The sequence below is a fragment of the Cyanistes caeruleus genome, chromosome 38 (genome assembly GCF_971803275.1).
Source record: "Cyanistes caeruleus chromosome 38, bCyaCae1.hap1.1, whole genome shotgun sequence".
NCBI lineage: Eukaryota > Metazoa > Chordata > Aves > Passeriformes > Paridae > Cyanistes > Cyanistes caeruleus.
Genome location: NC_141739.1, coordinates 538,968 through 554,558, shown reverse-complemented (window position 1 = coordinate 554,558; position 15,591 = coordinate 538,968). Strand labels below are relative to the sequence as shown.

Genomic DNA, 15,591 nt, shown 5'->3' with positions numbered 1-15,591 from the left:
AACCGCTAAAACTGGGACCCCCTCCCCAAAAACCGCGGCTCCCCCAAAGTGCGACCTCCCCCCCCCCCATCCCCCCAAAAATAACCCCCCAAAGTTGCGACCCCCTCCCCAAATTCCGGGCTCCACGTGGGTTCCCCCCCCCCCCCACCTCCTCGGGGGTCCCGCGTGCCTCTCCCCGCCCCCCACTCGGGGGTTTTCCCACATCTCCCCCCCCCCCCACTCCCCTCCTCAATTGGAGTGGGGAGGGGGTCCCGGGGCGGTCCCGGGGTCGCCGCAGCCACTCAGCCGCCGCCCCCTCCCCCGTTTCCAGGCGAAGCTGCGGCCGCCGCCGCCCCGGTAACAGCGGGAAGGGGCCAACCAGGCACCGCCACCTCCCCCAGTCCCCGCCCGCGACCCCCGCGACCCCCGCCGGACCCCCCAAAACCCTGGGAGAGCTCGTGGCGAGGGGGTCACTCCGTGACCTTTGACCTCTGACCGGAGCGGGGGGCGGGGGGTTGGGAGGGGGGGGAGGGGGAGGGGAGCGGTGCTGGCGCCCCCTCCCCTCGGTGGCGGCGGTGGCCACGCCCACCCGGCCCGCGCGCTGCCGCGCTGAGCGCTGATTGGTGCGCGCGGGAGGAGCGGCGGCCAATGGGAGAGAGCGGCGGTCGCTGTCTCCAGCGGAGCGCGGGAGAGAGAGCGCGGGAAAAAAGGGGGGGGGCGGGGACAGGTGAGAGGGGACAGGGACAGGTGAGAGGGGACAGGGACAGGTGAGAGGGACAGGGACAGGTGAGAGGGGACAGGTGAGAGAGGAGAGGGGACAAGGGAGAGAGGGGACAGGGACAGGTGAGAGGGGACAGGGACAGGTGAGAGGGGACAGGGACAGGTGAGAGGGACAGGGACAGGTGAGAGGGGACAGGTGAGAGAGGAGAGGGGACAAGGGAGAGAGGGGACAGGGACAGGTGAGAGGGGACAGGGACAGGTGAGAGGGACAGGGACAGGTGAGAGGGGACAGGTGAGAGGGGACAGGGACAGGTGAGAGGGGACAGGTGAGAGGGGACAGGGACAGGTGAGAGGGGACAGGTGAGAGGGGACAGGTGAGAGGGGACAGGTGAGAGGGGACAGGGGACAGGTGAGAGGGGACAGGTGAGAGGGGACAGGTGAGAGGGGACAGGGACAGGTGAGAGGGGACAGGTGAGAGGGGACAGGTGAGAGGGGACAGGTGAGAGGGGACAGGGGACAGGTGAGAGGGGACAGGGGACAGGTGAGAGGGGACAGGGACAGGTGAGAGGGGACAGGTGAGAGGGGACAGGGGACAGGTGAGAGGGGACAGGTGAGAGGGACAGGGACAGGTGAGAGGGGACAGGTGAGAGGGGACAGGGACAGGTGAGAGAGGGGACAAGGGAGAGAGGGGACAGGGACAGGTGAGAGGGGAGAGGTGAGAGGGGACAGGGACAGGTGAGAGGGGAGAGAGGGGACAGGGGACAGGTGAGAGGGGACAGGTGAGAGGGACAGGGACAGGTGAGAGGGGACAGGTGAGAGGGGACAGGGGACAGGTGAGAGGGGACAGGTGAGAGAGGGGACAAGGGAGAGAGGGGACAGGGACAGGTGAGAGGGGACAGGTGAGAGGGGACAGGGACAGGTGAGAGGGGACAGGTGAGAGGGACAGGGACAGGTACAGGTGAGACCAGAAATTACAGGTACAGGTGAGACCACAGGTCCCATCTATAGGTACAGGTGAACCCATAGGTTACAGGTACAGGTGAGACCACAGGTCCCATCTATAGGTACAGGTGAGACCACAGGGTACAGGTACAGGTGAGACCATAGGTCCCATCTATAGGTACAGGTGAGACCACAGGTCCCATCTATAGGTACAGGTGAACCCATAGGTTACAGGCACAGGTGAGCCCACAGGTCCCACCTATAGGTACAGGCACAGGTGAGACCACGGCTCCGCCCACAGCTACCGGCCATAGGTGCCGCTATAGGTGCCAGGTGTGAGCAGCACCCACAGGTGTCAGCACAGGTACAGCGTGAACACAAACACAGGCGCCCTATAGGTTCCTCTATAGGCACCTGCACAGGTGCCCCGAGAGCCCCACAGGTGCCCCTATAGGTTATTCTATAGGTTCCTCTATAGGTGCCCCCCAGGTGCCCCCTCAGGTGTTCCCGGGGGGGGGAATTCAAGGATGCACCTCCATAGGTGCTGCTGCAGGTGAGCCCGGGGCCTTCTATAGGTGCCTCAGTTTCCCTGGAGGTGCCTCAGTTTCCCCCCCCCAGTTCCTCCCTGGTTTCCCCTATAGATTCCCCCAGTTTCCCCCCCAGTTTCCCCTATAGATCCCCCCAGTTTCCCCTATAGATCCCCCCCAGTTTCCCCCATAAATCCCCCCCAGTTCCCCCCAGTCCCCCCCAGTTTCCCCCATAAATCCCCCCCAGTTTCCCCCCAGTTTCCCCTATAGATCCCCCCAGTTTCCCCCCAGTTCCCCCCCCAGTTTCCCCCCCAGTTCCTCCTATAGATCCCCCCAGTTTCCCCTATAGATCCCCCCAGTTTCCTCCCAGTTTCCCCTATAGATCCCCCCAGTTTCCCCCCCAGTTCCCCCTATAGATCCCCCCAGTTTCCCCTATAGATCCCCCCAGTTTCCCCCCAGTTCCCCCCCCAGTTTCCCCCCGTTTCCCCTATATATCCCCCCCAGTCTCCCCTATAGATCCCCCCAGTTTCCCCCCAGTTCCCCCCAGTTTCCCCCCCAGTTTCCCCTATAGATCCCCCCCAGTTTCCCCTATAGATCCCCCCAGTTCCCCCCCAGTTTCCCCCCAGTTCCCCCCCCAGTTTCCCCCCAGTCCCCCCCAGTTTCCCCTATAGATCCCCCCAGTTTCCCCCCCAGTTCCCCCCCAGTTTCCCCTATAGATTCCACCCCAGTTCCCCCTATAAATCCCCCCAGTTTCCCCTATAGATCCCCCCAGTTTCCCCCCAGTTTCCCCCCAATTTCCCCCCAGTTCCCCCCCAGTTTCCCCTATAGATCCCCCCAGTTTCCCCCCAGTCCCCCCCAGTTTCCCCTATAGATCCCCCCAGTTTCCCCCCAGTTCCCCCCAATTTCCCCTATAGATTCCACCCCAGTTCCCCCTATAAATCCCCCCAGTTTCCCCTATAGATCCCCCCAGTTTCCCCCCAGTTTCCCCCCAATTTCCCCCCAGTTCCCCCCCAGTTTCCCCTATAGATCCCCCCAGTTTCCCCTATAAATCCCCCCCAGTTTCCCCCCCAGTTCGCCCCAGTCCCCCAAAGTTTCCCCCATAAATCCCCCCCAGTTCCCCCCCAGTTTCCCCCCAGTTTCCCCCCCAGTTTCCCCCCAGTTTCCCCTATAGATCCCCCCAGTTTCCCCTATAGATCCCCCCCAGTTTCCCCCAGTTTCCCCCCAGTTTCCCCCCAGTTTCCCCCCCAGTTCCCCCCCAGTTTCCCCCCCAGTTTCCCCCCCAGTTCCCCCCCGTCCCCTCTCCCGCCCCCCCCCAATCCCCGCCTGGCCCCGCCCCCTGCTCCGCGCGCGCTCCAGCTCAGCCAATCAGCGGCCGCGGCCCCGGCCAGAGCCGCAGCTGCCATGGAGACAGCCGGGGGGCGGGGCCAGCGAGACCACGCCCATCGCATGTGCGCGGGTACGCCCAAAAGGGGCGGAGCCAGCGTTAGCCACGCCCACAGCGGGGAGGGGGGAGAGAGGCTGGGCGGGGGGACACTGGGGGGGGCTTTGGGGACACTGGGGGGGGCTTTGGGGACATTGGGGGGGGCTTTGGGGACTTTGGGGGGCTTTGGGGACATTGCGGGGACACTGAGGGGACATTGGGGTCTCTGGGGGGGCTTTGGGGACTTTGGGGGGACATTGGGGGGGCTTTGGGGGGGCTTTGGGGACATTGGGGGACATTGGGGGGACATTGGGGGGCTTTGGGGGGACATTTGGGATATTTGGGACACTGGGGGGACATTGGGGGGGCTTTGGGGACTTTGGGGGTCTTTGGGGGGACAGTGGGGGTCTCTGGAGGGGCTTTGGGGACATTGGGGGACATTGGGGGTCTTTGGGGGGACATTGGGGGGCTTTGGGGGGACATTTGGGATATTTGGGACATTGGGGGGACATTGGGGGGGCTTTGGGGACATTGCGGGGACACTGAGGGGACATTGGGGTCTCCGGGGGGGCTTTGGGGACTTTGCGGGGGGCATTGGGGGGGCTTTGGGGACATTGGGGACATTGAGGGGACATTGGGGGATATTTGGGACACTGGGGGGACATGGGGGGGGCTTTGGGGGTCTCTGGAGGGGCTTTGGGGACATTGAGGGGACTTTGGGGGGGCTTTGGTGACATTGGGGGGCTTTGGGGGGACATTGGGGGATATTTAGGGGGACATTTGGGACACTGGGGGGGCTTTGGGGACATTGAGGGGACATTGGGGACACTTGTGGGGTCTTTGGGGACACTGAGGGGACATTGGGGATATTTGGGGGGCTTTGGGGACACTTTGGGGACATTTGTGGAAAGGCGGACACTGAGGGGACACTGAGGCACGGGTGGGGGGGGTGACAGAAGTGCCACCCGCACCACGTGACCCCACCCGGGGGGGTCCCGCGACCCCCCCCAAAATCTCTCCCCGTTGCCCTTTTAATCCGCCGCCCGCGGGCCCCACCGTGACGCCATCGCCCCTTTAAGCGCCGCCCTCCTGTTGCCGGAAGAGGAAGTGACGTCAGAGTGCGGGCGGGGATTGTGCCGGTCCCGGAGCCGCCATGGTGGGTCTGGGGGTCCCGGGAGGGTCTGGGGGGGTCTGGGGGCTTCGGGAGGGTCTCGGGAGGGTCTGGGGGGGGGTCTGGGAAGGCTCTGGAGGGGTCTGGGGGTCACGGAAGGGTCTGGGGGGGGCCTCGGGGGGTCTCGGGGGGCTCTGAGGGGGTCTGGGAGGGTCTGGAGGGCTCTGGGGGGGTCCCGGGAGGGTCTGGGGGGGTCTCGAGGGGTCTGGGGGCTTCGGGAGGGTCCTGGAGGGGTCTGGGGGGGCTCTGGAGGGGTCTGGGGGCTTCGGAAGGGTCTCTGGGGAGGTCTCGGGGGGGTCTGGGGGCTTCGGAAGGGTCTCTGGGGGGGTCCCGGGAGGGTCTCGGGGGCTCTGGGGGGGTCTGGGGGTCTCGGGAGGGTCCCGGGGGTCTCTGGGGGGGTCTCGGGGGTCCCGGGGGGGTCCGGGGGGTCCCGTGGGGTTCCCGTGAGGGTCCCGTGGGGGTCACTGGGGGTCTCTGGGGTCTCTGGAGGGGTCGGGGGGGTTCCCGTGGGGGTCTCTGGGGGTCCCGTGAGGGTCTCGGGGGGGTCCCGGGGCTCCCGTGGGGGTCCGGGGGGTCCCGTGGGTGTCCCGGGGGTCGCGGGGGTCCCGTGGGGGTCCCGGGGGTCTCTGGGGGTCCCGCGGGGGTCCGGGGGGTCCCGTGGGGGTGTCGGGGGTCCCGTGGGTCTCTGGGGGTCTCAGGGGTCGGGGACTCCCGGGGTCGCGGGGGTCGGGGGTCCCGGGGGTCTCTGGGGGGTCCCGGGGGTCCCGGGGGGGTCTCTGGGGGTCCCGGGGGTCCCGGGGGTCTCTGGGGGGTCCCGGGGGTCTCTGGGGCTCCCGGGGGGGTCCCGGGGGGGTCCCGGGGGGGTCCCGGGGGTCCCGTGGGGGTCCCGGGGGTCTCTGGGGCTCCCGGGGGGTCCCGTGGGGGTCCCGGGGGTCTCTGGGGGGTCCCGGGGGGTCCCGTGGGGGTCCCGTGGGTCTCTGGGGGTCGCGGGGGTCCCGGGGGTCTCTGGGGGGTCCCGGGGGGTCCCGTGGGGGTCCCGGGGGTCTCTGGGGGGTCCCGGGGGGTCTCTGGGGGGTCCCGGGGGTCTCTGGGGGGTCCCGGGGGGGTCTCTGGGGGGTCCCGGGGGTCTCTGGGGCTCCCGTGGGTCCCGGGGGTCCCGTGGGGGTCCCGGGGGTCTCTGGGGGGTCCCGTGGGGCTCCCGTGGGGGTCCCGTGGGGGTTCCGGGGGTCTCTGGGGGTCGGGGGTCGCGGGGGTCCCGTGGGGGTCCCGTGGGGGTTCCGGGGGTCCCCTGGGGGTCGGGGGTCGGGGGTCCCGGTGACGCTGTGGCGGTTGAGGCGGCGGCTCTGGAGAAGGACGCGGAGCTGGACCGGAGAATCGCGGCGCTGCGCAGGAAGAACGAGGCGCTCGTCAGGCGCTACCAGGTGAGGGGGACCCCTCCCCAAAATACCCCAGACCCCTCCCCAAAATACCCTGAGACCTCTCCCCAAAATACCCTGAGACCTCTCCCCGAAATACCCCTGAGACCCCTCCCCAAAATACCCGAGACCCCTCCCCAAAATACCCCAGACGCCTCCCCAAAATACCCCCAGACCCCTCCCCAAATCCCACCGGGATCCCCCCCAAAATACCCTGAGACCCCTCCCCAAAATACCCCAGACCGTTCCTCAAAATATCCGAGACCCCTCCGCAAAATACCCCAGACCCCTCCCCAAAATACCCTGAGACCTCTCCCCAAAATACCCTGAGACCCCTCCCCAAAATACCCTGAGACCCCTCCTCAAAATACCCTGAGACCCCTCCTCAAAATACCCCGAGACCCCTCCCCAAAATACCCTGAGACCCCTCCTCAAAATACCCTGAGACCCCTCTCCAAAATACCCCAGAGCCCTCCCCAAATCCCACCGGGATCCTCCCCAAAATCCCCGAGACCCCTCCCCAAAATACCCCAAACTGACCCCGAAATCCCCCTGAGACCCCTCCCCAAAATACCCCTGAGACCCCTCCCCAAATCCCACCGGGATCCCCCCCGAAATCCCCGAGACCCCTCCTCAAAATACCCTGAGACCCCTCCCCAAAATACCCGAGACCCCTCCCGAAAATACCCTGAGACCCCTCCCCAAAATACCCCTGAGACCCCTCCTCAAAATACCCCAGACCCCTCCCCGAAATCCCCGAGACCCCTCCTCAAAAACCCCAAATCCCCCCAAATTTCCCCAAAAAACTCCAAATTCCCCTCAAAAACCCCAAAATTTTCCCCAAAAACCCCAAATTTCCCAAAATAATTCCAAATTTCCCTCAAATCCCCCCAAATTCCACTCAAAAAATCCCAAATTTTGCTCCAAAAACCCCAAATCTCCCCCCAAAAACCCCAAAATTCCCCCCAAAAACCCCAAATTTTCCCCAAAAACCCCAAATTTCCCCAAAAAATCCCAAATTTCCCTCAAATCCCCCCAAATTCCACTCAAAAAATCCCAAAATTCCCCCCAAAAACCCCAAATTTTCCCCAAAAACCCCAAATCTGCCCCCAAAAACCCCAAAATTTTCCCCAAAAACCCCAAAATTTCCCCCCCAAACCCCAAATTTCTTCCAAAAAAACCCAAAATTCCCCCCAAAACCCCCAAAATTCCCCCCAAAAACCCCAAATCTCCCCCCAAAAACCCCAAAATTTTCCCCAAAATCCCCAAAATTTTCCCCCAAAACCCCAAATCTCCCCCCAAAAACCCCAAAATTTTCCCCAAAATCCCCAAAATTCCCCCCAAAACCCCAAATTTCCCGGCATTCCCAGGAAATCGAGGCAGACCGGCGCGCGGCCGAGCTCCAGGGGGGGGCTGTGACCGCCCGACCCCCCCGGGGGGGGCAGCGACACCCCCAGAGCGTGAGTGGGGGAGGGGAAACTGAGGAAAATTTGGGGTTTTGGGGGAAAATTTGGGGTTTTTTGGAGGGAAACTGAGGAAAATTTGGGGATTTTGGGGGGGAAACTGAGGAAAATTTGGTGATTTTGGGGGGGAAACTGAGGAAAATTTGGTGATTTTGGGGGGAAACTGAGGAAAATTTGGGGGATTTTGGGATTTTGGGGGGGAAACTGAGGAAAATTTGGGGATTTTGGGGGGGAAACTGAGGAAAATTTGGTGATTTTGGGGGAAAACTGAGGAAAATTTGGGGTTTTGGGGGGAAACTGAGGAAAATTCGGGGTTTTTTGGGGGGAAACTGAGGAAAATTTGGGGTTTTGGGGGGAAACTGAGGAAAATTTGGGGTTTTTTGGGGGGAAACTGAGGAAAATTTGGGATTTTGGGGGGAAACTGAGGAAAATTTGGGGTTTTTTTGGGGGAAACTGAGGAAAATTCGGGGATTTTGGAGGAAAATTTGGGGATTTGGGGGGGATTTCGGGTTGATTTCCGGTGGTTTTGGGTGATTTTGGTTGCTTTTGGTGTATTTTTGGTGTATTTTGTGTATTTTGGGTGTATTTTGGGTGTATTTGGTGTATTTTGGGTATTTTTGGACGTTTTTGGGTGGTTTTGGTTGTTTTTGGTGTATTTCAGGTGTATTTTGTGTATTTCGGGTGTATTTTTGGGTGTTTTTGGGTGTTTTTGGGTGATTTTGGTGTATTTTGGGTGTATTTCGGGTGTTTTTTTGGGTGTTTTTGGTGTATTTCGGGTGTTTTTGGTGTATTTCGGGTGTATTTCAGGTTGATTTTGGGTGTTTTCGGGTGTTTTCGGTTGTTTTTGGTGTATTCCGGGTGTATTTCGGGTTGATTTTGGGTGGTTTTGGGTGTTTTTGGTGTACTCCGGGTGTATTTTGGGTTGATTTTGGGTGTTTTCGGGTGTTTTTGGGTGTTTTTGGTGCATTCCGGGTGTATTTCGGGTTGATTTTGGTTGTTTTTGGTGTATTCCGGGTGTATTTCGGGTTGATTTTGGGTGTTTTTGGGTATTTTTCGGATTTTTTGGTGTATTTCGGGTGTATTTTTGGGTGTTTTTGGGGGTTTTTGGTTGTTTTTGGTGTACTCCGGGTGTATTTTGTGTATTTTGGGTGTATTTCGGGTTGATTTTGGGTGGTTTGGGGTGTTTTTGGTTGTTTTTTGTGTATTTCAGGTGTATTTTTGGGTGTTTTCGGGTGTTTTTGGTTGTTTTTTGTGTATTTCAGGTGTATTTTTGGGTGGTTTTGGTTGTTTTTGGTGCATTCCGGGTGTATTTTTGGGTGTTTTTGGGTGTTTTTGGGTGTTTTTTGTGTATTTCAGGTGTATTTTTGGGTGTTTTCGGGTGTTTTTCGGTTGTTTTTGGTGCATTCCGGGTGTATTTTTGGGTGTTTTCGGGTGTTTTCGGGTGTTTTTGGTGCATTCCGGGTGTATTTTGGGGTGTTTTTGGTTGTTTTTGGTGTATTCTGGGTGTATTTCGGGTTGATTTTGGGTGTTTTTGGGTGTTTTTCAGGTGTTTTTGGTGCATTCCGGGTGTATTTTGGGTGGTTTTGGGTATTTTCGGGTGTTTTTGGTGCATTCCGGGTGTATTTTTGGGTGTTTTCGGGTGTTTTTGGTTGTTTTTGGTGTATTCCGGGTGTATTTCGGGTGTATTTTTGGGTGTTTTTGGGTGGTTTTGGTTGTTTTTGGTGCATTCCGGGTGTATTCCGGGTGTATTTTTGGGTGTTTTCGGTTGTTTTTGGTGTACTCCGGGTGTATTTTGTGCTCTCCCGTGACCCCCCCCTCTCCCCCCAGGACCCCAAGCCCCCCCCGAAGGAGCCGAGGCCCCCCCAGGGCCCCCCCAGGACCCCCGGGCGCCCCCCGGGGGGGGGAGGGGCGGGGGGGGGGTCCCGGCCCCGCCGGCCCCGGGGGAGGGGGGGAGGGGCGGGGGGGGGCGACGGCAGCGACAGAAAATCCCAGGTGAGGAAATTGGGGGGAAATTGGGGAATTTTGGGGATTTTGGGGGTTTTGGGGGGTTTTGGGGGGAATTTTGGGGAATTTTGGGAATTTGGGGGATTTTGGGGAAATTTGGGAAAATTTGGGTGGAATTTTGGGGGGATTTTGGGGGGATTTTGGGGGGATTTTGGGGCAATTTTATGGGAATTTTGGGGTAATTTTGGGTGGAATTTTGGGGGATTTTGGGTGGAATTTTGGGCAATTTTGGAGGAAAATTTTGGGGAAATTTGGGGAATTTTGGGTGGATTTTGGGGAATTTTGGAGGGAAATTTTAGGGGATTTTGGGGCAATTTTGTGGGAATTTTGGGGGATTTTGGGGCGATTTTACCCATTTTTGGGATTTTTTGATGCCATTTTGGGTGGTTTTGGGGTGTTTTTGGGGTGTTTCTGCGTGTTTTTGGGGTGTTTTTGGGGTGTTTTTGGGGTGTTTTTGGGTGTTTTTGGGTGATTTTGGGTGATTTCTGGGTGTTTTTGGGGTGTTTTTGGGTGATTTTGCCCATTTTTGGGATGTTTTTGCCCATTTTTGGGTGTTTTTGGGTCAGGAATGGGAGCAGCGGCGGCTGCAGAACATCGAGCAGATGAACGAGGAGATTTGGGGTGTTTTAGGGTGTTTTAGGGTGTTTTAGGGTGTTTCTGGGTGATTTCTGGGTGTTTTTGGGGTGTTTCTGGCTGTTTTTGGGGTGTTTCTGGGTGGTTTTGGGGTGTTTTTGGGTGATTTTGCCCATTTTTGGGGTGATTTTGCCCATTTTTGGGTGTTTTTGGCAGGAATGGGAGCAGCGGCGGCTGCAGAACATCGAGCAGATGAACGAGGAGATTTGGGGTGTTTTTGGGGTGTTTTTTGGTTGATTCTGGGTGTTTTTGGGGTGTTTTTGGGTGATTTTGGGGTGTTTTTAGCTGTTTTGGGGTGATTTTGCCCATTTTGGGTGTTTTTGAGTCAGGAATGGGAGCAGCGGCGGCTGCAGAACATCGAGCAGATGAACGAGGAGATTTGGGGTGTTTTAGGGTGTTTTTGGGGTGTTTTTGGGGTGTTTCTGGGTGTTTTTGGGGTGTTTCTGGCTGTTTTTGGGGTGTTTCTGGGTGATTTTTGGGTGTTTTGGGTGTTTTTGGGTGATTTGGGGTGTTTTTGGGTCAGGAATGGGAGCAGCGGCGGCTGCAGAACATCGAGCAGATGAACGAGGAGATGCAGAAAATCGCTGAGTACGAGCGGAGCTGCAGGGTGAGCCCCCAGTACGGACCAGTATAAACCAGTATAAACCAGTTTGAACCAGTTTGAACCATTACCCATCTCTTCAAACCAGTATAAACCAGTATAAACCAGTTTGAACCAGTTTGAACCATTACCCATCTCTTCAAACCAGTATAAACCAGTTTGACCCGGTGCAGACACCTTTAAACCAGTATAAACCAGTTTGAACCATTACCCATCTCTCCAAACCAGTATAAACCAGTTTGAACCATTACCTATCTCTTCAAACCAGTATAAACCAGTATAAACCAGTTCTGACTCTTAAACCAGTAAGGCCCCAGGAATTCCCAGTTACTCCCAGTACAGACCAGTAACCCCCAGTGGCTCCCAGTCCCCCCCCAGTTCATCCCAGTCCATTCCCAGTTCACTCCCAGTGCTCCCAGTTCACTCCCAGTGCTCCCAGTCCATTCCCAGTCCATTCCCAGTTCATTCCCAGTTTGTTTCTCCCGTTCCAGGACGGGTTCCCGGATCCCAGCCCCAATCCCAGTGCTCCCAGTTCACTCCCAGTTCATTCCCAGTCCATTCCCAGTTCACTCCCAGTTTGTTTTTCCCCGTTCCAGGACGGGTTCCCGGATCCCAGCCCCAATCCCAGTGCTCCCAGTCCATTCCCAGTTCACTCCCAGTGCTCCCAGTCCATTCCCAGTTCACTCCCAGTCCATTCCCAGTGCTCCCAGTCCATTCCCAGTGCTCCCAGTTCATTCCCAGTTCACTCCCAGTGCTCCCAGTCCATTCCCAGTTCATTCCCAGTTTGTTTCTCCCCGTTCCAGGACGGGTTCCCGGATCCCAGCCCCAATCCCAGTGCTCCCAGTCCATTCCCAGTTCACTCCCAGTTCACTCCCAGTCCAATCCCAGTTCACTCCCAGTGCTCCCAGTCCATTCCCAGTTCACTCCCAGTCCATTCCCAGTCCATTCCCAGTCCATTCCCAGTCCATTCCCAGTCCATTCCCAGTCCATTCCCAGTCCATTCCCAGTGCTCCCAGTCCATTCCCAGTTCATTCCCAGTTTGTTTCTCCCGTTCCAGGATGGGTTCCCGGATCCCAGCCCCAATCCCAGTTCATTCCCAGTCCATTCCCAGTTCACTCCCAGTCCATTCCCAGTGCTCCCAGTCCATTCCCAGTGCTCCCAGTTCATTCCCAGTTCACTCCCAGTGCTCCCAGTCCATTCCCAGTTCATTCCCAGTCCATTCCCAGTTCATTCCCAGTTTGTTTTTCCCCGTTCCAGGACGGGTTCCCGGATCCCAGCCCCAATCCCAGTGCTCCCAGTTCAATCCCAGTCACTCCCAGTGCTCCCAGTTCATTCCCAGTCCATTCCCAGTTCACTCCCAGTTTGTTTCTCCCGTTCCAGGACGGGTTCCCGGATCCCAGCCCCAATCCCAGTGCTCCCAGTCCATTCCCAGTTCATTCCCAGTCCATTCCCAGTTCACTCCCAGTGCTCCCAGTCCATTCCCAGTCCCTCCCAGTCCATTCCCAGTCCACTCCCAGTGCTCCCAGTCCATTCCCAGTTCACTCCCAGTTCATTCCCAGTTCATTCCCAGTTTGTTTCTCCCCGTTCCAGGACGGGTTCCCGGATCCCAGCCCCAATCCCAGTGCTCCCAGTTCATTCCCAGTTCACTCCCAGTTCATTCCCAGTTCATTCCCAGTTTGTTTCTCCCGTTCCAGGACGGGTTCCCGGATCCCAGCCCCATTCCCAGTCCACTCCCAGTTCATTCCCAGTTTGTTTTCCCCGTTCCAGGACGGCTTCCCGGATCCCAGCCCCAACCCCGTACGGAACTTTCTGGACGATCCGCGGCGCCGCGGCCCCGAGCGGGGGAGGGGCCCCGGGGGGGGCTCCCGGAGGCGCGGCCGGAACTGGGGGGGAGCCGAGCTCGGCAAAGCCACGGTGGGGACCCCGAAATTCCCGGAATTCCCGGAATTCCCAAATTTCCCAAATCCTGAAATCCCCAAATCCCGAATTCCTGAAATCCCAAATTCCCCAAATCCCAAATTCCTGAAATCCCAATTCCTGAAATTCCCAAAATTCCCCAAATCCCGAATCCCTGAACTCCCAATTCCTGAAATCCCGAATTCCCAATTCCTGAAATCCCAAATTCCCCAAATCCCGAATTCCTGAACTCCCAATTCCTGAAATTCCCAAATCCCAATTCCTGAAATCCCAAATTCCCCGAATTCCTGAATTTCTGAATTCCTGAAATCCCAAAATTCCCAATTTCTGAATTCCTGAAATCCCAAAATTCCCAATTTCTGAATTCCTGAAATCCCAAAATCCCCAAATCCCGAATTCCTGAAATCCCAAATTCCCAAATCCTGAAATTCCCAAAATTCCCCAATTCCTGAATTTCTGAATTCCTGAGCTCCCAAAATTCCCAAATCCCGAATTTCCCGAATTCCCAATTCCTGAAATTCCCGAATTCCCCAAATCCCAAATTCCTGAACTCCCAATTCCTGAATTTCCCGAATTCCCAATTCCTGAAATCCCAAATTCCCCAAATCCCGAATTTCCCGAATTCCCAATTCCTGAAATTCCCAAAATTCCCCAAATCCCGAATCCCTGAACTCCCAATTCCTGAAATCCCGAATTCCCAAATCCTGAAATTCCCAAATCCCAAATCCCTGAACTCCCAATTCCTGAAATCCCAAAATTCCCCAAATCCTGAATTTCTGAATTCCTGAGCTCCCAAAATTCCCAAATCCCGAATTTCCCGAATTCCCAATTCCTGAAATCCCAAATTCCCCAAATCCCAAATTCCCAAATTTCCCCGAATTCCTGAATTCTCCAAATCCTGAATTCCCAAATTCCCAATTTTTTGGGGTGGAAATTCCCAATTTTTCCCCAATTTTTCCCCAATTTTCCCCAATTTTCCCCCAATTTTTCCCCAATTTTCCCCCAATTTTTCCCCAATTTTTCCCCAATTTTCCCCAATTTTCCCCCAATTTTTCCCCAATTTTCCCCCAATTTTTCCCCAATTTTTCCCCAATTTCTCCCCAATTTTCCCCCAATTTTTGGGGTAGAAATTCCCAATTTTCCCTAATTTTTGGGGTGGAAATTCCCAATTTTTCCCCAATTTTTGGGGTGGAAATTCCCAATTTTTCCCCAATTTTTGGGGTAGAAATCCCCAATTTTTCCCCAATTTTCCCCCAATTTTTCCCCAATTTTCCCCCAATTTTTGGGGTAGAAATCCCCAATTTTTCCCCAATTTCCCCCCAATTTTTCCCCAATTTTTGGGGTAGAAATCCCCAATTTTTCCCCAATTTCCCCCCAATTTTCCCCCTATTTTTGGGGTGGAAATCCCCAATTTTTCCCCAATTTTTCCCCAACTTTTCCCCAATTTTCCCCCAATTTTTGGGGTAGAAATCCCCAATTTTCCCCAATTTTTCCCCAATTTTTGGGGTAGAAATTCCCAACTTTTCCCCAATTTCCCCCCAATTTTTCCCCAATTTTTCCCCAATTTTCCCCCAATTTTTCCCCAATTTTTGGGGTAGAAATCCCCAATTTTTCCCCAATTTTTCCCCAATTTTTCCCAAATTTTCCCCCATTTTTGGGGTGGAAATCCCCAATTTTCCCCAATTTTCCCCCAATTTTCCCCCAATTTTTCCCCAATTTCTCCCCAATTTTCCCCCAATTTTTGGGGTGGAAATTCCCAATTTTCCCCAATTTTTGGGGTAGAAATCCCCAATTTTCCCCAATTTCCCCCCAATTTTTCCCCAATTTTTCCCCACTTTTCCCCCAATTTTCCCCCAATTTTTGGGGTAGAAATCCCCAATTTTCCCCCAATTTCTCCCCAATTTTTCCCCAATTTTTGGGGTAGAAATCCCCAATTTTCCCCCAATTTCTCCCCAATTTTTCCCCAATTTTTGGGGTGAAATCCCCAATTTCCCCCCAATTTTTCCCGGGATTTTTTTGGGAAACCCCTCTTGAACCCCCCCATATTTTTTCCCGGGAATTTTTCGGGGACCCCACCCCTCTTTTCCCCGCCCAGGCTCGCCGGGGGGGGCTCGCGGCCCCCCTGGACCCCACGCTCTGGATGACGGGGCGGGAACGGGCGGAATACGAGCGCTGGAAACGGGAACGGGAGCGGATCGACCGCGAGCGCCTGCAGCGGCACCGGCACCCCAGCGGCAGCTGGAGGAGGGAGTGGGACGCCCAGAAACCACCGGCCCTGTGCGTTTGGGGGGAAAAAACCGGATTTTGGGAAAAAAACCGGGAATTTTAGGAGAAAAAATGGGATTTTTAGGAGAAAAAATGGGATTTTTATGGAAAAAAATGGGATTTTTTGGGGGGAAAATGGGATTTTTAGGGGGAAAAATGAGATTTTTTTGGGGGAAAATGGGTTTTGGGAAAAAAATGGGATTTTTAGGAAAAAAAATGGGATTTTTAGGAAAAAAAATGGGATTTTTAGAGGGAAAAATGGGATTTTTAGGGGGAAAAATGGGATTTTTAGAGGGAAAAATGGGATTTTTCGGGATAAAAATGGGATTTTTTAGCATAAAAAATGGGATTTTTTGGGATAAAAATGGGATTTTTTGGGATAAAAATGGGATTTTAAGGAAAAAACCCCCAGGATTTTGGGCGGAGAAAGGGGAAATTGGGGCAAAGTTGGGATTTTGGGGCTGGATTTGGGGGAATTGCGGGGATTTTGGGGGGTTTGGGAAGGGGAACGGGAGCGCATCGACCGCGAGCGCC

The 15,591-nt window shown here is 56.1% G+C and overlaps 1 protein-coding gene across 4 annotated transcripts; it reads left to right on the top strand.

Moving 5' to 3' along the window:
• Nucleotides 1-4,505: 4,505 nt before the first annotated feature.
• Nucleotides 4,506-15,538, top strand: CCDC9 (coiled-coil domain containing 9). Of its 4 annotated transcripts, none has more exons than XM_086872054.1 (7): nt 4,506-4,744; nt 6,112-6,180; nt 7,545-7,634; nt 9,465-9,629; nt 10,798-10,881; nt 12,643-12,789; nt 14,888-15,538. In XM_086872054.1, exons 1-7 carry the CDS (start codon nt 4,742-4,744, stop codon nt 15,119-15,121), a joined length of 792 nt encoding a protein of 263 aa, XP_086728180.1. In that variant the 5' UTR covers nt 4,506-4,741; the 3' UTR covers nt 15,122-15,538. The 4 variants fall into 4 exon arrangements, with proteins under 4 accessions (XP_086728180.1, XP_086728179.1, XP_086728182.1 ...); XM_086872053.1 differs by having other exon boundaries at nt 6,094-6,180; nt 14,888-15,537; XM_086872056.1 differs by having other exon boundaries at nt 6,094-6,180; nt 10,798-10,892; nt 14,888-15,061.
• The last annotated feature ends 53 nt before the right edge of the window (nt 15,539-15,591 follow it).